This window comes from Macaca fascicularis, chromosome 7, assembly GCF_037993035.2.
Source record: "Macaca fascicularis isolate 582-1 chromosome 7, T2T-MFA8v1.1".
NCBI classification, from domain to species: domain Eukaryota; kingdom Metazoa; phylum Chordata; class Mammalia; order Primates; family Cercopithecidae; genus Macaca; species Macaca fascicularis.
This window is the reverse complement of record NC_088381.1, coordinates 54,348,142-54,373,403: the sequence shown is the minus strand read 5'-3', so window position 1 is coordinate 54,373,403 and position 25,262 is coordinate 54,348,142. Positions and strand designations below refer to the sequence as shown.

Here is a 25,262-nt window from a genome sequence, read left to right as displayed (position 1 = left end):
GCTAGTTGGGGTCGGGGCTGCGCGACGGCGCAGGGGCTGCGGGGAGCGCCGCGCAGGCCGTGCAGTTCCGAGCGAGGAGGCGCCGCCGCCATTGCCGCTCTCTCGGTGAGCGCAGCCCCGCTCTCCGGGCCGGGCCTTCGCGGGCCACTGGCGCCATGGGCCAGTGCGGCATCACCTCCTCCAAGACCGTGCTGGTCTTTCTCAACCTCATCTTCTGGGTGAGCGGGGCCGGGCAGGGCGAGGGTCCGGCGGCGGGGCCGGGCGAGGCCGCGACGAAGGCGCCCGTGGGGGCCGAGCCGGGCCTGGGCCTGGGCGGGCGCGCGGGGGCCTCACTCGAGCCCTCAGGCGGCTGAGGCGAGGGGAGGGCCGGGTTTGAGGCCGCTTCGCGAGGTCCCTGCCGGACCAAGCCGGGAGCCCGGGCGCGGAGGACGGCGAGGGGAGGCCCTCGGGGACTCCACGGCCTCCAGCCCGCGCCTTCGCGCTCGGCCCACGCGGGCTGGCTCGGTGCCAGGAGCCCCCGTCTCCCCCTAGAGTCGCCGGCTGGACTGAGAGCGCTCATTGCAGACTCTTAACAGGACGTCAGGCTCGAAATAGGATCTTCCCCAGAGGCTCAGGTTCCGCGCTCTTTGTCGGGGCCCCGCAGACGAGTGGCCGTCCGGAGGCGGGCAGATCCGCGGGGACGCCGCGGAGTCGGGGCAAGGGTTCCACTTAACGCCCTTTGTGTGTGGGGAACCGGCTGGCTGTCACCAGCCCAGAAAATGAAGGGTTTCAACTTGAGGAGCTAAATAATCCATTGACCAAGAACATAGGTCTATTTGTTTTGGTCATGGGGGTGACCAAACCGTGAGATTATAAGCCTTGGTTAAATATATGATGGAGATGTCACAAGATTTTGAAAGTGATTAGTTTACTTTCAATAAAAGGTGGCTTATGAATTTTTAGGGGGTGCGCCCTCGGAGAAAGGAATGTTTATAACGATGTCATCTTAGTTTGGGTCCTTATCTCACCAGGGACTTTTATAGTAACCTATGTTGTTCCTATCCGTCTTTCCACCCTCCAGCCCATCTGGACTTTGCACCCGGATAAATCTTTTAAAACGTTTCTGCTATCACATCACTTGATCTAAAAATAAGGAAAACAGAAGCTTCAGCGGTAGAATAAGGTTCAGCTCCTTCCCCCGGTCTTGCAGCTGAAGTCCTCAGTCTGATCCCAAATCACCTTGCCCCTCTAAACTCGTCATTTCCTTAAACACTTGAGTGCCCTGGACAGATTGCTCTGTCCAGAGTCGCCAAAGCACTCCTTGACATTCCAGTTAACCATACTCTGTGCCTCTTCCTCCTCCCCATCATCACTGGTCCCCATTCAGCTCCTCCCTCCCACGCATATGCACACCTGTTCTGGAAAGAATCTTTCCTCCTCCCCCAACCCCCCAACAAGGGATAAAACAGCTGTCTCATAAAAGGATGGTTATATATTTAAAAGCACTTACTACACACTTGTATTGCCAGAGTCCTTCAGGGCATTTGTGTGTGAAGAGAAGAGTCCTAACTGAGAGGTAGTACCTGTTCGCAACCACCCAGGCGACACTGGGATTTTCGTGATTTCTTCTTTTCCAATTAGAGCAGTGTTTCATATACTTTAATTTGAGTTACAGGCTTATTTATTTATTTATTTATTTATTTTGTTTCATTTTTTCAGTTTCTTGAGTTTATTGTGCAAAATGAAATGCACGTGTAGAACCAGTTCCATTAGCAAAAGTCGTATCAGTCTCCTCCTTGAAGATGTGGCATGATTTGTGAATCTGACCATTATAAGGGCATCTTTTGCTAATTTAATACGTATCTATATACCTACTGCTACTTATGCATCCATAACATTTTTTATTCCATAAAGAGAAATATTTTCTACAATGCTTAAGTCATTAACTCTCATAGCATCTCGTTGTAAACCAGGAGTCAGCAGTCTCTGGTCCAAGAGCACAAAACTGTTAGCTACCTGTTTTTCTACAACCTGAGAGCCGAGAATAGTATTTACATTTCTAAATGACTGGAAAACAAATGAAAAGAAGAATACTATTTCTTGGCATGTAGAAATTATATGACGTTCTCCTACCATTTGACCTAGCAATCCCACTACTGGGTACATACCCAAGGGAATGTAAATCATTCTGTTATAAAGACACATGCACACATATATTCACTGCAGCACCATTCACAACAGCAAAAACATGGAGCCAACCCAAATGGCCATCAATGGTAGACTGGACAAAGAAAATGTGGCACATATACACTATGGGACACCACGCAGCCACAAAAAAAGAATGAGATCATGTCCTTTGCAGGGACATGGATGGAGCAGGAAGCCATCGTCCTCAGCAAACTAATGCAGGAACAGAGAACCAAGCACCGTGTATTCTTATTTATTTATTTATTTATTTAGTAGAGTTACAGGCTTTTTTAAAAGGAAAAATAATTTTCAGGGGTCCCCAAATGAGAAACACTTTGTTAGCTAGTAAGCTACCTAAGAGGCAAAGATGTGGCTCTGTACTCTTTACAATTCCTTGTGAATTTATGGCCATAACTATTTGATTTTGAAGAATATTAGGTGAATTTTAGGTTATTCAAGCTCAGGGACTGGAATTGTTCGTGTAACAAAATATTGGAACTATAGGAACCATTTTCTTTAAATTAGATTTTTATTTACTCAAATGTCAGTTCTAAGTGATTCCTCTGAATCTCTGGATGTTGTGTAAGTATATGTACTATTATTCCAGTGAAGAAAGTTATTTTGAACTTCTGTGGTGCTTTTTATAGTGGGTTATTGCCAAGACTGAAGTGGTAATGTTTAGTAAAAATACCCTTTGTCTTAGTTAGTAGGGTAGTAAAGTTTTTGTGAGTTGTGTTAAGGAAGTTAAGCAGATACGCTGGGGGCACATGTAGCACAGTGCTACATAACTAATGAGGAAACAGCATTAGGTATGTCTCCCAAGAAAGTATTAGTTTATGGACTAACTGTGGGAATCTGATGATGATGGGTGATGGCAACTAACATTTGAATTACTACACCCCAGGCACTGTGCTAAACACTTTACATGGTGTATCCTCACAGCTTTCCCATCTAGCAGGGAATATTATGTATATTTTAGAGGAGAACATTAAGGTTGACTGAGCTAAGCACACCCAAGGTGTGGTACAGCCTGCGTTCAAACCCAGGTGGTCCCATACTCCAGAGACTGTGGTGTTAGGACAAAGTATGATTTCAAAAGATTTGTAAAGAGAAGAAACTTGTTAGAATCACTTCTCTAAAGCATGCCGATTTTAACATTGCTAAAATTAGAAACTGTACCAGAATTTACATGACACTTTGTTTTCTTTTGAATTAAGTCATTATGAGGAAGTACATTCAAAAATGTTAAAAGGTTCTTCCTGGGAGTTTGTAATGCATTCTTCAGTTTTAATAAATGTATTCTTATATAGTGGCCCCTCCCTCCTTTTAATGCCTTGAGATATATAAGTGGAAGAATAAACATACTCTCCATAGAGCATATCAACTGTTTACCTGGGTTCCCTTGGGCAACTGTAGGCAATAAAAACTATGTTGCACTGGCTCTTAACTGTCAGATGGTAATGGCTGATTGTTAACAAGGGTCAAAGTTTAATTGCTTTGGCAAGACCTTTAAACTACACTTTCTTATGTCTTGATATCCTGATTCAGCTGTCAGTTTGTTCATTGAGCTGTGACATGGAGATAGATATATACCTGAAATACTCAGGCTGTAAATTATCTGACAGCTAAAATCGTTACTGTTGATTTGGTGTAGATAGTTTGGAACAATGCTGTAATAATGTTACTGTGGAAAGGCACAAACCAAAAGCGGAAACAGTCATTTCTAAAATCCTGAAATTTGTTTTAATGGAAATAGGGAACTCCTGCTATGGTTAGAATGTTTGTCCTTTCTAAAATTCATGTTGAAACTGAATCCCCAACGTGGCCGTATTGAGAGGTGGGGCCTTTAAGGGGTGATTGGGTCATGAGGGCTCTACCCTCATGAATGGATTAATCCATTCATGGATTAATGGATTATTGGGTTTTCATGGGAATGGGATTGGTGGCTTTATAAGAAGAGGCAGAGAGACCTGAGCCAGCTTGCTCAGCCCCCTTACCATGTGTGATGTCCTGGGCCACCTCAGGACTCTGCAGAAGGCTCTGACCAGATACGGCCCCTTGACCTTGAACTTCTCAGCCTCCATTTATGTAAAAAATTTCTTAAATTACCCAGTTTCAGGTATTCTGTTCTAAGTAACAGAAAACAGTCCAAGACAGTTTCTCACCAAATTCTAGAATATTAGGATTTGTAGCTTGAAAGATAATATTGGACAAGTGAAAGGATGTACAACTTGTATCAACTTGGAGCTCTGTTTTTATGGAGTGATAAGGCTTTAAATGTAAGTGTATTCATGCTGGACCCATGAGGATTTATTGAAGAAGGTTAGAAATGTTTGAGGTAAATGACTAAATTTTAAAGGCTTTTTTTTTTTTTTTTTTTTTTTTGAGAGATGAAGTCTCACTCTGTTGCCCAGGCTGGAGTGCAGTGGCACGATCTCGGCTGACTGCAACCTCCATCTCCCGGGTTCAAGCAGTCTACCTGCTTCAGCCTCCTGAGTAGCTGGGACTACAGGTGTGTGCCACCATGCCCGGCTAATTTTTGTATATTTTTTAATAGAGACAGGATTTCACCATATTGACCAGGCTGGTCTCGAACTCCTGATCTCGTGATCTGCCTGCCTCGGCCTCCCAAAATGCTAGAATTACAGGCGTGAGCCACCACGCCCAGCCAAGGCTATTGTATTAAATAGTCATTAGCCTATTCTGTAAACTGTACCTTTGTACCAAGGTCAGATAGGATTTTTAATTTGGTAAGTCATTTAATTTGACCAAAGAGGGCTCGCCTAAAACAAGTTTAAATAAGTACTTCCTACCATTAAGTTTTTATTCTGGTAAATTAATTGATTATTGAATCGAGTCCTATGTTATACAAATTACTTTTTTTTTTAAACCCTATTAGAAAAGCTAATTGACTAATACCTATTTTGCTCATATTTATTTTAGGCATTACAGGGACTGGAACAGAAAACTTTGTCCATGCTTATAGAATTTATAATCTTAAATATCTATTTAGGTTGCTGCTTTTCATCTGAGAGGTGATAGTATAACACTGTGGAGACACCTGTAGAGTGGGGGAAGTACCACAAAAAAGTCACATACCTTTTAAATAAATGCTTTAGAAGTAGCTTTGGAACATGGCACCTTCACTAACCATCATTCATTCATATGAAGTACTTTATACATATAAATTGTATTTGAAAGCCATATGGAACCTTTAAAACTTATCCTGCCTTTAAAAATAAAACTTGTCAGCCAGGCACGGTGGCTCACGCCTGTGATCCCAGCACTTTGGTAGGCCGAGGCGGGCGGATCACAAGGTCAGGAGATGGAGACCATCCTGGCTAACATGGTGAAACCTCGTCTCTACTAAAAATACAAAAAATTAGCCGGGCATGGTGGCATGCACCTGTAGTCCCAGCTACTCGGGAGGCTGAGAGGCAGGAGAATGGCATGAACCTGGGAGGCGGAGCTTGCAGTGAGCCAAGATCGAGCCACTACACTCCAGCATGAGCAACAGAGCCTCCATCTCAATAAATAAATAAATAAAACTTATCACAACTTATGTCTGTGAATGTATATAATTAAGGAAAATTTGCTTTGCTAAACAAATATAACACTAATGTTTGAGCACCTGCTTTGTGCTTATATTGTTGATAAACAATGAAAAGACAGTGAAAAATCTGTATTCTTATAGAACTTACTTTCCGGTGAAACAAGACACACAAAAATAAAGAAGAAAAATGATCAGAGAGATGTGTTATGCAGAGAATTAAAGGGTGATGTGATAAAGTGATTGGGTGGTGCTTTATGTTGGCAAAAAAATCTGGAGTATAAGAAGTTGCTGACTTGGGTGATTTGGAAGAGATTGGGAGATTGAGGGGATTCAGAACTGAAGGAACAGGCTATAGACTGTAAGGCAAAAGTATACTTGCTATGTTCAAATTACTAAGAGGTTTATACCATCATGCTTTTGTTTAAAAAATACAACATTATAATGAAATATTTCAAGTGTGGTTCTCCCTTGTCACAAATCTTGTACATACTTTGTGTTTTCCAGCACATCCTACACTTTTGAGGTGGTAATATGATATTTTCAAACCGGAACCTGCATCTGATATCCTGGAATTTGTTTCTCTACTTCCTGTATTTCTCTTATTATGAATGACTGCTCTGACAAAGAATATGTCATGGGACACACCTTCAGCTAACTTTGCTTTTTCATAGTTGTTTTCAATTCACTAGAAGAAATCTAACTTGTCAGGAAGCAAGTACATAATAGGAAGTGTATGTGTCTTAGTTTGTCTTCAACAGTTAAGAAAATGAATGTCTCCACTCTTACTATATTCTTACTCACCTGTCCACTGACCAAAAAGCCTTGTGGTCCTGAGTAATCATTTAGAACTTGGAATCAGCAGGGGCTCTCTCTGTAGTTGCAGTTTAAGGAATGGGTTATTAGCTTTCTAGGATATTTATCATGCTTTGAAATAATTTAATGAATTTTATTCCATAAGATCTAATTCAGGTTAGGCTTGTTTGATTGTTTTTCAGAAAATGTATTCCATAAAGTTTGTACTTAGACCAAACAGGTGTACTAAGAATCATTCATGAGTAAATGCATGTTGAATATCTACCTTTGACCTGTTTTTGAGAAATAGAGTAAACACAGTCCCTGTAGTCTGACAACTAATGGAGAGAGAGGGTAGACTTTTCATCGAATTAAATTTCTATGTGCACCTTTCCCCCAGAAATCTTTCTCATGGCTGGTCTCAAGTAAGTCTTTATTGAAAAATATTAACGTATCTTCTTCCTCTTCCTTCTTCTCACTGTGTTCCTTTTAGTAGTTAGGCAGAGTTAATAGATAAGAAAAATTATCTTTTTTATGTGTTGTTTTTAATCTACTGAAGGGGTTCTAGAATATATGTTGACATTTTGTAACTTACATTGTTGTTGCTATTGATTAAACACGTAATCCAAGCATGGATGAACTCTAGCATTACAAAGGTTAAGCTCCTCAGGCTCCTATGATGCTGTAGTGGACTCTTTTTACAGTTAGAGAGAAATAGAACAACTTTGTTAAGCTGGATTAATAATGATTATGAAAAACCAAATAGAGAAAAGGTGAAAATAAGGCAGAATTGAGGAGCATGACCTTTGGCATATCATCAGAGTAATAGCAGTAAAAATGATTAAAATATTTCTTATTTAAGAATAATGGCAATAGTAATAGTGATGTTGATGGTAACAGTGGCTTGTCAGAACTTTAAACTCTTAGCCAGGCATGGTGGCACATGCCTGTAATCCTAGCTACAAGTAAGACTGAAATGGGAGGATCCCCTGAGCGAAGGAGTCTGAGGCCAGCCTGGGCAACATAGCGAGACCCTGTCTCAAAAAAAAAAAAATAAATAAATAAAATAATTTTCTCATTACTGTAGTGGTGAGTTAAAAAAACACAAAACTTTACACCCCAATTTAAGTAGGACTTAAAAAAAAAACTTGTCTCCTTGAAAAGTAATACGAGAAAAGGAACATAATGTACATTGAAAATTGTGTTAGATAATCAGAAAACATGTACAGGATGAGTCAAAGCCACACAGACCTGAGAAAAGTGGTAAGTGGGAGAGATTGGCAGAGGTGCCTAAAATATTTAGGATGTAAGAGGTGTCCGTGTTTGGTTGGTTAAGGACACATCCAGGAATTAATTCATTGGTGAGAGAACAGCAAAGCCTCAATTTCAGACATAATTTTAACTATTATTCTAATTATTCAAGTAATATATTTTAAAGAAGACACTAAAAAGTATTTTAAAAAGCAAACTGATATCACCCATAGTTCTACCACCGAGAGACAACCAATATTAGCATTTTGGTTTGTTTCTAATATGTGGTATATGTGTTTTTTCCCGATCACACCACAATTATATTATTAAATGATGCTTTAAGAAAATTTCAGGGCTGAATGCAAACACACCTCTGAATACCTGGGCTTTTTAATTTTCATTTTTGCAGCCACAATTTCATTATAACATCTCGATTAATTATCTTTTATACAAATCTGTGTTTCTGACTAACTTTCTTAAGGATAGATTCCTGGAAGTGGAATAAGTAGGTATATAGGCATCAATGCTGAGGCAGATATGTATTGACAGATTGCTTTCCAAAAAGATGATTCTCTATTAGTTTGTGTTCCTGCCTGTCTGAGGGCCCTTCTCTCTGCACCCTCACACATCTTTGAATACTCCTTAACTTTACTGTTGATCAGTTTGTTAGGTAGAAAATGATATTATTTAATAGCTTCAGAAATTCTTGGTAAGAGTAGCTTTAATTTCTGAAAGAGGATTTGGAGTCTTTGGCCTTTTTTTTTCCTTGAGAATTGGTAGGAGAGTAAATGATATATACTGGTAGTGGACTTACATAAGAAGTAGTTGTGTTTAGTGCCATAAACTATTCTGTCAGATTAAGTTGGAGGTGAAAGAAAGCCTGGTTGAATTAGAGAATATACATTACGGCAAGTAGAATGCTAAAGGATTTAAGATGATTTTAAGATACTTGTAATAGCATAAGGGTGGAGTCTGGGGAAGCTTTCAGAAATCCACTCTATGGAATTACCAATGATTCTTCCCAGGAGAGAAAAGAGGTATATGAAAAATAATAGGACAGTATAGGAAACTCTAGATTAAATGTTAAAAAGACATATGCATAAGATGGATTCCTGCCTGTTTTTCCCCTTTGCTTTTAAGACCTGCTTTGTTACGAAGTCTAGAGTACAACAGTTTTTGCTCAGTCTTTTGCTTCTTGATTTTTTTCCTTTCTCTCAACACTCCAGTCACTTCTACTTTACTAATTGATTCTTTGGCAAAAATCGCTCCAAAGGAACAGTTCACACAGGCAAGCAAGAATTTGTCAGGCACTATGCTTTTAGGTGAATAAAGTCCAGATGGTGCCTTGTCTTTACATTGTCTTGATTCTTGCCAGTTCTAGACATGAACCATCATCAAAGTCTACTACATACCACTGCAAGAAACTCACTTCTATTCTTTGCTTCAGCTTCGTCCAAAATGTGCTGTGGGATGCTTTCACTTTCACATTTCTAAATCTCCATATAGGTATACTTTTGGCAACAGAGCTACCTTATCTCCCCACTTGTAGCAAATCTGTTTCATTTTTATTATTGCCACATTCCAATGGCAAGTTACACTGTGGTTGATGAAAATGAAGGAATTTAATAGTTTTACAGATTGTAACTTTTTTTTTTTTTTTTTTTTTTTTTTTTTTTGAGATCAAGTTTTGCTCTTGTTGCCCAGGCTGGAGTGCAGTGGTACGATCTCAGCTCACTGCAACCTCCACCTCCCGGGTTCAAGTGATTGTCCTGCCTCAGCCTTCCTGAGTAGCTGGGATTACAGGCATGTGCCACCATGCCCAGCTAATTTCATATTTTTAGTAAAGACAGGGTTTTTCCTTGTTGGTCAGGCTAGTCTCGAACTCCCGACCTCAGATGATCTGCCAGCTTGGCCTCCCAAAGTGCTGGGATTACAGGTGTGAGCCACTGCGCCCGGCCCAGATTTTAACATTTTACCTACTTTTCTCTTTCATAGAATATTTGAAAATTACCCCCCCCCAAAAAAAAAATAGTTTCTTAGCTATGGAAAAAGCAATCTCATATAAGAATGAAATCTCTTTAAGAGATTTCACATTTGCGCATATGTAGAGGAAGGGTAAAAGCATAAAATGAAGTATCATACTTTTGGAACTCATACACTTGCAAAATTTTATAACAAGATGGCTTTATTTTTTAGAGAAACAGCTCAATGGAAAAGCATTGGCTCTCCTAAAGTTTTAAAATTTTGTGACTTAATTTAGAGGATAGGCTTATTAAAAGATAAAGAATGGTTTTTAAAAAATTATTCTTTCTGTAATATCAGACCTCAGCCTTTTGCCTAAATTTCCTTTCACTTCTTTGTAAAAAGGATGAATATTTTTAGTATACTGTCCTGGCACAAATCCTCCTTATAGGCTCAGATTTTCTCAGTGGTGACTAAAGCAGTTCAGCTGCTTCCAAGTTCTACATTTCATCTCCTCTTCTGTTGCACCTCCCTCCTCCCCATACCCCTCCTTTGCAGCTGCTTTATTGGCAAAGCTCAGATCCTTTGATAGATCTCAATCCCGTCGTGGCCCTTCAAAAGAAGAATTTAAGCTCACGTTTTATATAGCTTTTCTGATAGCCACAATTTCTGCATTAAAAATCTGAGGGACTACAAAGTCCCTATGCATACTAGTTAGGAATTTCTTAGAACCTCTCTTCCATTTACCATACTGTTTCCCATGTTCTTTTGCGTATTTTTCACATTGACGGTTGGGTATCATTACAGCAGTTACTTTTGGCTGTTTTTAGGTCTTCAGCAACTACTGGGATACCTCTTCTATATTTTCAGAGTAACCAGTGTCATTTCATAATTGTTCATTATACAGCTTAAGATATAAGCACCATATACATATTTCAGTAAAAGCAAAATTTGAAGCTGTTTTCAATTTAGGAAACACATCCTCTATTTATAAGCAATTTGATGTGTATAGTTTCATATCAGCAATCAGTGCAGTTTCCTCTTTGGTGTGTGCAACTAGTAAGTTCGTTTCACTATATGTTGCCAAATTGAGCTTTGTTGTGTTCTCATCTCGTTGTGTGACTTGGATGTTGACTGGTTGCAGCCTGGGAGCAAAAAAAAACTGTTCTAGAGTCTATCAGAAAAGAAGAGGCAGCTTTACAAATGGCATCTCCTCACAGCCCTCCATTGCATTTGTTGTACGTCTGGTTGTCTCTCTTGGTTTTTCTGCTTTCTTGTAGTCTCAGTTTCAGATGAGTGCCTCTTTTAGTGAGGAGTGGCGGTGGCAGCAGAGGAAACGTTTCCCTTGGCCCATCTCCAAGCAGCACTAAGTGTGCGTCTCATAGGAACCTCTTTAGATTGAAAACTCATCATTTTATGTCTAAAATGCAAGTAGTTCATCAGTGAACTATGCTTCAGGTTAATTGTTAAGTATATATGTCCTCCAGTTTTCTCTTATTTTCATTCAAATTTACATAGGCTAAAACTAGCGAAGTTTTGGTAAGTGTACCGAAGGCTCAGGAATGGAATTCATTTTGACTCAAGCCTTGTAAGAAATAAATACTGCCTTTTAGAGTAAAAAAAGCTATAACATTAAAGGATAGAGAAATGCCTAGTGAAAACAAATAACAAAATTTGATTAATTTACACTTTGGATTGCTTCTAATTTAGCTTGAGGACTGATACTATTTAGCAAAATGTGTGTGTGTACATGTATGTGAATATATATCACACAAGTAGTCAATAAAAAGGGGTATTTGGTAAGAGTGTTAAGTAGTTGACATACTTCTGTAATAAATGCACCCAAATTAAAATAAGCTATTTCTCTTCTTCCCCCTGCCAACTTTTGCGCTCACGTACATTCTTTAGTACTATGCCCCAAAAGCAAATAATGTCAGTGAACTCTGAGAACCTTTGAACAGTTTGCTGTAAGTACAGCATTTATATTTATGACAGATATTTATGATATATTAATATATTCCAGATGTAATGGCCATCAGAATTCAGCAAGCTGGATTAAGTTGCCAAATGTTTGAATAGTGAAGTAAAAGCTATAAGCATTGAACTGAAGAGAAACCAGATACAAACAAATACAAATATAAACCAAAGCAAATACAAACCAAAGCTTATGATAGAGTTGGGAGGGTGATTTCAAGGGAAAGGGGTAAGATGAGGTGTACTCAATACGTTTTAACTGATACCTGCTGTCTACCAAGCACCGTTCTAGATGATACAAGGGTGAAGGACAGATGGGTATAATTTGTGCTTTCAAGGTGTGTTGAGACAGGTATAGCTATAATTGCAACCGTTTTGATAAATATTCTGTTAGAACCATGTACTGGGAGATGTGTGTGTCCACCAAGGGCAGCTGATCCAGCCTGAAATGGTCAAGAATGGCTTCCAAACGGAAGAGGTAGCATTTAAGCTTCACCTTAATGAGCGACAAGGAGTTCCCAGGCATTTGAAGAGAGCATTCTAGAGAGAACAGCAGAGGCAAAGAAATGAAAGAATATATGGTCCATTTCAGTATAACGGTTCTATATTGTTCATGGTTCACAAGGGGTAATGAGATCTGAGGCTGAAAAGAGGAACAGCTTGGTTCATCGGGGACTCACTTGCCTCATCCTGATTTTAAGTAAGGCTATGCCTTGGTCTGTTCTTTGTTTTGTTTTGTTTTGTTTTGTTTTGTTTTTTTGAGACGGAGTCTCACTCTATTGCCCAGGCTGGATGCAGTGGCATGATCTCGGCTCACTGCAAGCTCCGCCTCCTGGGTTCACACCATTCTCCTGCCTCAGCCTCCCGAGTAGCTGGGACTACAGGCGCCCGCCACCACGCCCGGCTAATTTTTTGTATTTTTAGTAGAAATGGGGTTTCACCGTGTTAGCCAGGATGTTCTTGATCTCCTGACCTTGTGATGCGCCCGCCTTGGCCTCTCAAAGTGCTGGGATTACAGGCGTGAGCCACCGCGCCTGGTCGATCTGGTTTGTATTTTTAATAAAAATAACCCTGGTAGTATAAAGAATGTATTAAGATGCAGGGAGAGTCAATAAATAAGATTTAGGGGGATAGGCCCAAATTAAGACAGAAGCACTGCAGTGGGGTTGAAGAGGAGTTGAAGTATTCAAATAATGTTTTGGAAGTAAACTTGAAGTTTTGTGATTGATGGGCTATAGAGGTGGGGCAAGGAAAGTTAATCCTCAGATGTTTGACCAGAAAAATTAGATGTCTGGTACCTTTTGCTATGATAGGAATGTAAGGGAAGATTAGATGGGCTGGGCAGGAAGGCAGAAAGGGTTTGAGACAGGTTGAGGATGGCGTGTCTCTGGAACTTGCAGATGGAAATGTGTAGGTCTGAGATGATAGCTCAGGTAGTGAGCTACAATGACTAATGAAGCCATAGCTGCTATAGCCCACAGAGAGCCCAGAGAATGACTCAAGAATAAGGCTGAAGACAGAACCCTGGAGATCACTAACATCTCAGAGTCCGTGAAGAGAATGAAAAAGTGATCAGCTGGGGAAGTAGGAAGAAAACCAGCAGTGGGGCCTCTTGGAAGCCAGAGGAAGAGAGTTTTAAAATGATGTTTTTTAAAATTGCCTTCATTATTCTAGTTGTCTTCTCACTTTAAAAAGTTCATGTTACATTTTAAAAAACCAAGTTACTTTCCCAAATTTACATGAATGGAGTCTTCTTCTTCATCTGACAGTGATCCTAATGGCCTAGTGTAAGAAAATATACTGATGATCCCCAAGCTTACTGAATTTCATAAACTTAAATGAGCTGGGTTTTCAGGTTCAGAGAAGTTAATGATATTTCCAATATCATTGTGGCAGCTGTTTCTAGTTTGAAGATGATTTATATGTTAAATTTAAAAGGATGATGAAATACTTCTTGTGAAAGTTTCAAAGTACTCTATAAATGATAACTTATTTTTATACAAATGATAACCAAATGTTTTAACACTTACTCTGACACTGCATTTGCTTGTTTGCATATAAGCCAGTGGCATTGGGCTGTCAGCACAGAGCTGGTACCCAAAGATAGCAAAATTGACAATAGCGGAGAAAGTAAGACTCTGCAGCTGGAGAGTGAAGCCTGGAGAAGCAGCTGAAATAAGGCACACCTATCGCATGCCTTTGTGTGTTCACTTTCCCTTTAGGTCTTTAATACCTTGTTACTCAAAGTGTGCTCCAAGAAGAAGCTGCACCAGCATCACCTGGGAACTTGTTAGAAATGCAGACTCTCAGGGTCCTCCCCAGATCTCCTGAATCAATCTGCATGTTATTCAGATCCTCAGGCAATTCCTATATACTTGAAAGTTTGAGAACCACCATTCTAAATAATTAATAGAGGGCTTATAATGTTCTTTAATGACTGAGCCCTCTAGCTTTGCCATTTCACTGTCTCTAGGACAGCAAGATGTTTGGAAGTGGGGTGGGTATCATGCTCACTAGTTGGTTTATTTTCTTTTCCCTGAGGTGGGGTAGATAGAGATTAGAAGTGCAGATTCTGGAGTCAGATTGCCTGAGTTCAAATCCAAGCTCTGTCATGTCTACCACATTTCCCCACTTAATGAGGGTAACTGCAGTGAGCAAGGATCCCCCTGCCACCATACTGATCCGTATTGGATGTGGAATTGAGCTACAGTAAGCCTTTAGGGATGTGTAGGTGTGTGTCATCATCATTATTTTTTGGTTACGGTTTCTTGGTCCTAGCTGAACCATCAATTATTGAAAAGTAGGTGAAGTGTGGATAACTTTTTAACTTTAGTATAGAAATGCTCTGAATAAGGAATCATAGAAGACTTTTCAGCTTCACTGAAAAAAGTCTATAACAGTTACGGTAACTCTCATTAAATTATACCATACTAAGCAATAATAGGAAATTTTTACCAGCAGTGCTTAGAGACCAGTACTGACTTTGTTTTCTACAGGGGGCAGCTGGCATTTTATGCTATGTGGGAGCCTATGTCTTCATCACTTACGATGACTATGACCACTTCTTTGAAGATGTGTACACGCTCATCCCTGCTGTAGTGATCATAGCTGTAGGAGCCCTGCTTTTCATCATTGGGCTAATTGGCTGCTGTGCCACAATCCGGGAAAGTCGCTGTGGACTTGCCACGGTAAGATGTGTTGTCAGAACACGCGGGAGTGTTTAGTCTACGCTACTCTATTCTTGAACCTGAGACTCTTTGGCTCTTACAGTTGGAACAAAGTTAGCATTTAAACTTCTAGCAATTATCTCTGATAAGTTTTTTTAATCAAGAGTGTATTTAAAGTTATTTTTTCATTTGTATATAATTTTAAACAATGTTTTCTTACAGTTTGTCATCATCCTGCTCTTGGTTTTTGTCACAGAAGTTGTTGTAGTGGTTTTGGGATATGTTTACAGAGCAAAGGTATGTTGTCTACTGTAATTCACATAATGCCTTAAAAGGTGGTTTAAGTGTTTCAATTAAAATAGAACACATTCATTTTATCAGAGTAAACAATTTCTTTTGCCTCACTTGTTTAATCTGTATTTTAAATATCTAAAGTTAATTGCCATATATTTACATATCAAGACTGCTCACCACATTTAATATAGCAGAGTATTGTATATGTATTGTTCTTGATTATAGGTATTTATAGCTGCAAATGAATAATTAGCTGAGAAGTTTGTTCAGATTTCCTCAGCACATAGATTGCCTATATGAGGGGAGGCATAATTTTCTGATTTCTGCTTTAGAGAACCAAACTCAGGATTTCGTTTTCCATTGTCTCTTTAAAAAATGCCTTGTTCCTGAACATAGAAAAAGATGCTGTGAGTTGTGATCCCACCTTCCACCCCTGTCCTGAGGAACAAGGGGTCCTGCCAACTTAGAACACCAAGGCAGCTGGGGCCAGCACTCCTTTCTTGCCCTTCATTGTTTTTAGTCATTTCACCATTCCTTCCTTTCTATTTTGCCTGATTTTGCTGTCTACCTCTAGTACCACTTAAGGCTAAATAGGCTGCTTTAAATTAATTAATATGGGCATAATTTTAGAGGCATGGAAAGACATAATAGACTCATTCTCATTATAACTTAATGGTTTTAAGTCAAGGACATAATATGCCAAGTTAATTTTCAGATCATTGATACGTAAGGTACTCTAAAGCTGTGCTAAAAAAAAAAAATGCAATGGATTATGTCCCTACCTATGATCTGGTTATCAATTTTATGGACTTATTTTATTACTGTTGTAATTACCAGATAAGTCCAGTCCTCAGAGGGGCAAGGAGGATCTGGTACAAGCAAACTTTACTAAATGATACTTGCTTGCCATTTTAGTAATTGGCAGCAATAAGCTATGCAGCTTGTTTCCTGTCTTCTTTTTGCAATACATTGAACAGCAGCTTTTTCATTAAGTGCCACTTCTAAGGACTGATGTTTTTAACCCTGATTACTTTTGCACATTTAACCAACTCTAAACATAGAATAAATAAAATGGAAATAATGTTGGCATTTGTCCTAAAAGTATCTTACAGGAGCTTCAGAGTTGTTTTGTTTTACCTCCTTTAGGACAGGAAAATGAGTAGTCTTCTGAGAAACTTATTTGTAAAAGGAAGGCGTCCATTTATAATTTAGGACATCTATCCCAAGCCTCAACTGTTCTCCCTTTTGGATACATTGTTAGCCTGCCATTTTGCACACAGTCTTCTCTTTGAATGCTTTAATCTGCGTGGTATATGTCTGAATTTTTACCTGTCACTTTTCTCCCTCCTGCCTTCATCTATATCTATATGAAGATGAAGGCAGGAAGGGAGAAAACGTTACAAGAAATTCATAGAGATCTGGCAACTTGCAAACATTTTATGTAAGTATTTTAGTAGGAGCCTTGACTAATGTTACTTTTGCTAGTATTTTTGAGGGACTGAATTCTTTGTTCTGATTCAGGTGGAAAATGAGGTTGATCGCAGCATTCAGAAAGTGTATAAGACCTACAATGGAACCAGCCCTGATGCTGCTAGCCGGGCTATTGATTATGTACAGAGACAGGTGAGCTTTCTTGAGGCAGATTGGTTTTTGAGGACCAATCACTGTTGGGTCAACATTAAACTAACTGTGATTTCTGTGTAAATTAGCCATGTCGCTTCACATCCGTGGCTATCCTGATGTGACCAATATTTTTCCCCAACCTTCACCCTTGAAAAGTTTATTTCATCACCTACCCAGATAAGAAACATCTTGAACTTTTTTTTATCATCTGACTTCCCCTTCCCTGACCCCAGTCTGTACTCTCCCAAAGTACTTAGCCAAAGGGGTGATGATGCAGGAGAGAGGTATGTGTCACAGGAAAGGTGAGAGTCCAGATAGACTCCAGGGGAGGTGGGAGGTCTATATATACTTTTAGAAAACAGGATCAGAAAAGACAACAGACAAACTGTCAAAAAAAAGTTGTTATGGACAGTTTCATATACACGAAGGTAGAAAGAATAGTATAATAGATGTTTGCACCCCGACCCTGTCTCAATAATATCAACTTTTTGTCAGTCTTAATTGCTCCCACTTATTTTTTGCTTCATTATCTTAAAGCAAATCTCAAAATTTTTAAGACAAAATATTTTAAACACTTGTCATTGGAAATAATATTTAACTTGGAACCAGATATTTAACATGTAAGACATGAAGTTTTTCCTTAGTTAGAAACTACGCCTTACAGGCAATGAACTTTTCTTTTTTTTTTTCTTTTTTTTTTTTTTCTAGACGGCAGAATTTTACCCTTGTTGCCTAGGCTAGAGTGCAATGGTATGATCTTGGCTCACTGCAGCCTCCACCTCCTGGGTTCAAATGATTCTCCTGCCTCAGCCTCCTGAGTAACGGGGATTATAGGCATGCGCCACCACACCCAGCTAATTTTGTATTTTTAGTAGAGATAGGATTTCTCCATGTTGGTCAGGCTGGTCTTGAACTCCTGACCTCAGGTGATCTGCCTATCTCGGCCTCCCAAAGTGCTGGGATTACTTGCGTGAGCCACTGTGCCTGGCCTGGCAATGTACTTTTCGTATGGGGGTTCTGGAGCCACTAGCCATGTCTGGCTGTTTACATTGAAATTTAAAAGGCAGTTTTCTAGTCACACTAGCCACAATTTAAGTGCTCAGTAGAGCTTCATGTGGCTAGTGGCTACTATGTTGGATCATGCAGACTTTCCATTATTATAGAAAGTTATATCGGACATCACTGGTCTAGAGTGGCTTATTTTAAAGCTCTGTAGTACATGGAACTTCAGGTGTTTGGGTTTTGTGAGGAATAATACCTGTTCTCTTCTAGCTGCATTGTTGTGGAATTCACAACTACTCAGACTGGGAAAATACAGATTGGTTCAAAGAAACGAAAAACCAGAGTGTCCCTCTTAGCTGCTGCAGAGAGACTGCCAGCAATTGTAATGGCAGCCTGGCCCACCCTTCTGACCTCTATGCTGAGGTGAGTCTCTTGGCCAAGACTTGAGTCTAGCCTGATTAACCTGTTTTTCACCATGTTTTATCACCATCTGGGACTTCTTTTCTGCCACCTTTTGCTTGTCTTTAATGTCATATTGTTTTATTGTAAATTATAAAATGCATTGTCTTTTGCTTTAATTACATGTCTGTAAATTATACCAATCATGGAATCTTTTTTCCCCTCTTTCAGTTTCTGTCATTTTCCTTTCTGTCAGTGGGTAGTAACCTGTGAATCTGCAGCTTTAACTTTTAGAAGACTTCTAATGAGGATGACTGTGTTTGTTACAGGGGTGTGAGGCTCTAGTTGTGAAGAAGCTACAAGAAATCATGATGCATGTGATCTGGGCTGCACTGGCATTTGCAGCTATTCAGGTAAGCACAGCTTGCCAAGGAGTTCTATCAGAGTGAGTTGGTTCTCTGATGTCAGCCCTGCATGGTTTTAATCCCCATCACAGTGAATCTTTGTGTGTGTAGGTAATGTGGAAGTGACTGAGGTACTGGCCTCCAGTGTCCCATTTCTTGTCTATATACCTAGACCCGGAATGGTCTAAAGAAACCAGAAATCTGGATGGGGAGGGACTATGTGTTGAGGGAACTCCTTGTCTTACTGTCTTGCTTGATTAGTGAGTGACTTGTTCAAAACGTAAATGAACTGTTGTCATAGTGTATTATTGGAAGATATTTTAATAGAATGTCACAAAATTTTTAAAACTTGTACTTCTTTCTTTCAGTTTGGGAATACAAAGCTTTATTCAGTTTTTTTGTATGCTAGTTCTCCCTCTAGTTCTTGTTTTTCTGTCCTCATGGGTTTTATATATTCATATATCTAAATCAAGAAGTGGTACTACAGCACTGGTCTCTTGCACTAAATGCAACAACTTTTAAAGATAGAGACAGGGTCTCACTCTGTCACCCAGGCTTGAGTGCAGTGACATGATAATAGCTCACTGTAACTTTGAACTCCTGAGCTCAGGTGATCCTCCTACTTCAACCTTTCGAGTAGCTAGGACTACAAGCACAGTCCACCACACCCGACTAATTTTTATTTTTATTTTTATTTATTTATTTATTTATTTTTGCAGAAATGTGGTCTCATTATGTTGCCCAGGCTGGTCTCAAACTCCTGGCCTCAATCAGTCCTCCTGTCTTGGCCTCCTAAAGTGCTGGGATTTACAGGTGTGATCCACTGCACCCAGCTTATGCTTTCTCTGCTTTTCTTTCTTTATTTTTTTTTTTTGAGACAGAGTTTTGCTCTTGTCGCCTAGGCTATAGTGCAGTGGTGTGATCTCGGCTCACTGCAACCTCTGCCTCCTGGGTTCCAGTGATTTTCCTGCCTCAGCTTCCCAAGTAGCTGGGATTACAGGTGCCCGCTACCATGCCCAGCTAATTTTTGTATTTTTAGTGGAGATAGATTTTTACCGTGTTGGCCAGGTTGGTCTTGAACTCCTGACCTCAGGTGATCCACCTGCCTCGGCCTCCCAAAGTGCTGGGATTACAGGCGTGAGCCAACGCGCCTAGCCTCAGCTTATGCTTTCTTAAGCCTGAAACTTATTTCAAGAGCTAAAAGAGCCGGGTGTGATGGGTTACATCTGTAATCCCAGCACTTTGGGAGACAGAGGCAGTAGGATCCCATGAGGTCAAAAGTTTGAGACCAGCCTGGGCAGTGAGACTCCATTTCTACCAAAAAAAATTTTTGTTTTAAAAAAGAAAAATGTAGATATCTTTTAATTGTTAGATAAAACCAATGTAATTGCTAGTTTAGATGTAAGTTGCTTGAATTGCTTGCTCTTTGTATATTTGAACAGAAGCTAGTGTATTTAATGGGAAAGGTGAAAGGATGATTGTTTACTTTGCTGATATTCAGACAGCCCTGAAATGATTCATTAAAAAGTCTACCTCTTTATTTGCCATGGTCTTTGCCCTTCTAAGTATTTACTTTGCAGCTCTGCATAGCAGTAATCTGATGATCAGCAGGGTTTTATTTCATATTTTGATTATTTATGCAAACACATTCATTTAGCTAAAAATAATGAAATATGAGGAAGGTCTCTTTTCCCAAATAGAATTCTGATCTGTGTATTCTTAATGATTTTATGTTCAGTAATAAAGCCACATGTATTAGCATGCAGCGAAAAAGCTTTGGAACTGTATGGTACTTGTGGTCATGAAATATGCAACACGTATGTAGAAGACTGATAAAAATAATCACTTTAGCTATGTCCCTCATCTAGTTAAGCGGCTTAGCCTGCCAGATATTTCTTTATTAATTTTTCAATAGGGGCTAATAAATATAACTAGTCTCTTAATTTAAATATAACTGCCATACGTGTTTTATACTTACGTCACCCTGACTTAAGTAAAAGCTGATAAAGCTTGATTTTTTTCAGTTCAGCAAGGCTGCTTAAGTTTAGGGATTCAGAACTTTCACAGACTCAAAACCTAGTGGTTTTGAACATTTTAAAAGCTTGGGTTTTAAGGGGAGAAAATTTATCTGAAATAATAAAAGAATTTTCCCTAATTGTTTCTAAGAGTACCTGTAAACATTCTAAGCTTTTGGTAATTCAAAATCTGATAGATTGGTGCCCTGGGTGTGGAAAACCTGAACAAAGGCAGAAATAACTGAAAGATCAGTGAGCTTTTGTGCTTGTACATGAATCCTAATATAGAAATTTAGAACTGGAGAGGATGGTTGGAGATTCTCCAGTCTTGGCCCTCTTTGTTTAGACACAAAATTTAGGGCGAGCAAGGATAGCGTGACATGACCATCACACACACACTGGCAACACTAAAGACCCCTGCCTCTGTTGTACTCTGCCTCCAATTACAAGATTAAATTCCTAAATTTTGTCAGGAAACCTGACAGTTAATTGACACTTTAGCTGGATAAAATAGAGAGGTAAGATGGCAGAGTTGAGTAGTTACAATAGAGATTGATTTTTGTCTTGATTTGGAAAGCCTAAAATATTTATGATATGGCCCTTTAAGAAAATGTTTGGTGACTCTTGCTCTAGTCCATTAAATAATCAAGATTTGGGTAGGACCAAAGTGACCAAGAAAGAAAAACCTGAAAAATACCAATTAATTATTATAACAGGACTTTTGGATATAAAAGAATGAGATTTAAAAATTTTTGATTTTTGATATCCTGCTTATTAATTAGCAGGATATTTCACTTCTTTGAGAGTAGCCACTCTCTTAACTCATGATCAGTTATGAATTTTATATTTAAAGAGTCTAGTTGTAATAATTGACAAAAATCTGGGTTTTGATTTGTCAAGCTCCTGAGTATCTGCTGTGAGTAAGGCTCTCTCTCTACAAAGGCAATATGGGGAAAATGTTCTAAGTCTTTACTTTGGAGTCTCATGAAGTTGGCATGTCCTCAAGATAGAACAATCAAGAGCAGTCTTCGTAGAGAACTGTTTCCCAAGGCCATGTTGCTTTTTTCCTGGTCTCTATGCCACATGTGAAGCCAGTGGAGAGGGCCCTTTCCTCCTCCTCCTCCTTAATTACCAGTTATTCATTAAAATGAGTAACTTCCTTCTCCTTCCCCTCACACCCTGGCCAACATTGCAAAATATTATATAAATGAACTCATATAGTTTGCAACATTTTGTACCTTCTTAAAAACAAATTAGTGTATTTTGGATATAGATCTGTCTTTTTAATTTCATGTCTGCATAGTATTCCATTTTATAGGCATACTTTAATCAACATTAATGGGCTGTTTATAGCAAAAACTTATAACCATGAAATTACAGTATCAGAATGTATGAATGAATTTTGATAGGTATTTCCAGTTTTTTTCTCAGAAAAGAGTGTTTCTAATGTGCAAAAGTTCTTACTTTTGTATAAGAATGCCTATTTCCCCCTACCACCACCTGCACGGTATATCATAGAACATTTTACTTTGCCAGTCAGTTTTTTAAATCACCGCTTGTCATTTTCTTGCAATTTTTGCAGTTGCTAGGTGTTATATTTGGGCTAAGTGAAGTTTAGTTCTCATGCCTTGAATATTGCAAGAGAGTATTTCATTGCAAGAGATAATGTTGGATATAAAATATTTGTGTAATGTTTCTAAGTCTGTTGGAATATTTCAAAAATCAATGGAATTTCAGTATAACAGGCCTTTGGAAATGAGCCTGTAATACTTAATGGTGAGGATAAGAAATTATTGTGTAGAGCTTAATGTTCTTAAGCAGACTGATTCCCAAGCATGAGTAGAATTTTATCAAGTTTATTTAATTGTTTCAAAATCAATACAAGTTGATTTCATTCAAATAAACAAATTGGGAAAGAAATTCTTATTTCATACCTCATTTTGAAAATGCTGACTCCTATAATAAAATTTAACCAATTGAAAGGAATGTGGGGAGGTGGGGGTGGGAAGAGAGATTTTTTTTTTTTTTTTTTTTTTTTGAGGCAGAGTCTCGCTCTGTGGCCCAGGCTGGAGTGCAGTGGCCGGATCTCAGCTCACTGCAAGCTCCGCCTCCCGGGTTTCCGCTATTCTCCTACCTCAGCCTCCTGAGTAGCTGGGACTACAGGCGCCCGCCACCTCGCCCAGCTAGTTTTTTTTGTATTTTTTAGTAGAGACGGGGTTTCACCGGGTTAGCCAGGATGGTCTCAATCTCCTGACCTCGTGATCCGCCCGTCTCGGCCTCCCAAAGTGCTGGGATTACAGGCTTGAGCCACCGCGCCCGGCCGAGAGATTTTTTTTTCCCTAGCAAATTAGTCATTTCTGAGCTTAGCATTTTTATTGCTCAATTTAATATTGCCTGGGAACATAATTGCATTTGAGTTTATAGCTGTTCTAACAATGTTTTGATGTACAGAGAACAGAAATGTGTTTCTCTAGGAATTAGGTACTTCATCGGTCTAGAATTGACTTAAATTGTTTAGTAAACTTTAAATAATATTCACCTCTTAAGTGTGTTTAAGGTGCTTTGCACTAGTAAGCACTCAGCAAATTGTGAAGTAGTGAAACTGATGGTTTTGAGCAGGAAATGTGTATCCCAAATGGGCAGAATATAGGTTAATGTGAGGGTAGAAATTGGAGTGGGTGACTTTATACCGTGGAGAATTCAGATTGGGGACATCCTTATGTGTATGTTTGTCTTAGTAGTAATCTTCCTCTTCAAACTTGGAGAGTCTGTTTATGGATTGGGTACATTTTGCAGAAATTAGATTGAGCCACGTATGTACAGAGGACCCTGTCTTTTAAAATCAGATAACTGAGGCTTGTCCCCATCAATGATAAGTTAAAAAGCAAATTATCTCACAAAAAAATGTATTTTGTGAGAAGGTCAAAAATTCTAGAATCACTTTCTCTTTAATCCAGCTTAATCGTTTTGCTTATCCAAAATAACATGGCTTGACTTTATTACTACTCCAATATGCTACCACAGAAGGATTAGGACTTATTAAAATAAAATGATGAAGGAAGAGTGACCTTTCAAAAATAGTATGTATACAATACCACAGAACTGTGGATTTCAAAAATGGTAAATGTGAAGGAAACAAAAATCTTCCAACTACATTTTTTTGGCATCAGAATTGGTTTTCCACCATAGGGCTATTCACATAGTGAATTTTGTGGATTGTTGTAAAGCCTATTGCTCCAAAAACCGAAGGGCCTGAAAAGACCCCCATTAAGCACACACATTCTTGCTCATTCTACTCCCCAGGCCTTTGCTGTCGAGAATGGTAGCCACTAGTCACATGTGTCTACATTTAAATTAATTTAAATAAGATAAGAAGTACAACTCCTTAGTTGCAGCAACTATATTTCAGGTGCTCAGTAGCTACATGAGGCCACATGACAGTGCGTATGTGGTATGTCTCCATCGCTGCAGAAAGTTCTTTTGGAGAGCACTGGCTAGACTAGTAGTGGGGATGCCAAATAAGAAAGACTTGATTCCCTGCTGGCTTTACAAAGAGTTCCTGGGAGGGAAGCTGAAGCTTAGGACTTAGTTCTTTAAAAAATAATGTACTCATAAGAAATTCCTTCTGTCACTGTTGTTATTGCCTTTTTGATGATTTGAAGTCATTGAACTTCGAAACAGCTCTATTACCAACAAAGAAATACACACCTGCCATGAGAGGGTTTTCAGCCTTTCTTCCCCATTGTTTTTTTTCAACAGCTGCTGGGCATGCTGTGTGCCTGCATCGTGTTGTGCAGAAGGAGTAGAGATCCTGCTTATGAGCTCCTCATCACTGGTGGAACCTATGCATAGTTGACAACTCAAGCCTGAGCTTTTTGGTCTTGTTCTGATTTGGAAGGTGAATTGAGCAGGTCTGCTGCTGTTGGCCTCCTGAGTTCATTTAGTTAAAGCACATGTACACTGGTGTTGGACAGAGCAGCTTGGCTTTTCATGTGCCCACCTACTTACCTACCTACCTGCGACTTCCTTTTTCCTTATTCTAGCTGACTCTTCATGCCCCTAAAATTTTAAGTACGATGGTGAACGTTCTAATTTCAGAACCAATCACAAGTCATGTAGTGTGGTAGAATTAAAGGAGGACACGAGCCTGCTTCTGTTACCTCCAAGTGGTAACAGGACTGATGCCGAAATGTCACCAGGTCCTTTCAGTCTTCACAGTGGAGAACTCTTGGCCAAAGGTTTTTTGGGGAAGGAGGAGGAAACCAGCTATCTGGTTAAGGTTAACACCAGATGGTGCCCCTCATCAGTGTCCTTTTAAAAAATATTTACTGTAGTCCGATAAGATAGCAGCTGTACAAAATGACTAAAAAATATTTTAGGATCATACGATGTATATCTTGGTTCATCTTCAAAATCGGAGACTGATCTTTGAAACTAGTGGTTTTTAATCAAAGCTGGCTTTATAGGAGGAGTAGAGTGTATGCACTACTGTTTTAAAAGAATTAGTGTGAGTGTGTTTTTGTATGAATGAGCCCATTCATGGTAAGTCTTAAGCTTGTTGGAAATAATGTACCCATGTAGACTAGCAAAATAGTATGTAGATGTGATCTCAGTTGTAAATAGAAAAATCTAATTCAATAAACTCTGTATCAGCCCCCAA

The 25,262-nt window shown here is 39.3% G+C and overlaps 1 protein-coding gene across 2 annotated transcripts; it reads left to right on the top strand.

Moving 5' to 3' along the window:
• TSPAN3 (tetraspanin 3) lies at positions 1–25,262 on the top strand. Of its 2 annotated transcripts, none has more exons than XM_005560169.4 (7): positions 1–218; positions 14,695–14,886; positions 15,088–15,162; positions 16,681–16,782; positions 18,055–18,207; positions 18,513–18,596; positions 24,362–25,262. In XM_005560169.4, the coding sequence occupies exons 1-7, from the start codon at positions 156–158 to the stop codon at positions 24,452–24,454; spliced, it is 762 nt and encodes a 253-aa protein (XP_005560226.1). In that variant the 5' UTR covers positions 1–155; the 3' UTR covers positions 24,455–25,262. The 2 variants fall into 2 exon arrangements, with proteins under 2 accessions (XP_005560226.1, XP_015308620.3); XM_015453134.3 differs by lacking the exon at positions 1–218 and having other exon boundaries at positions 14,696–14,780; positions 14,813–14,886.

What these genes read in the sequence shown, in the direction of transcription:
- TSPAN3 (XM_005560169.4), top strand. Translation starts at nt 156, where the DNA reads ATGGGCCAGTGCGGCATCACCTCCTCCAAGACCGTGCTGGTCTTTCTC. An exon ending in TTCTCAACCTCATCTTCTGG is followed by an intron (nt 219 to 14,694) that starts GTGAGCGGGGCC and finishes TGTTTTCTACAG; the next exon opens with GGGGCAGCTGGCATTTTATG. An exon ending in TTGATTATGTACAGAGACAG is followed by an intron (nt 16,783 to 18,054) that starts GTGAGCTTTCTT and finishes GTTCTCTTCTAG; the next exon opens with CTGCATTGTTGTGGAATTCA.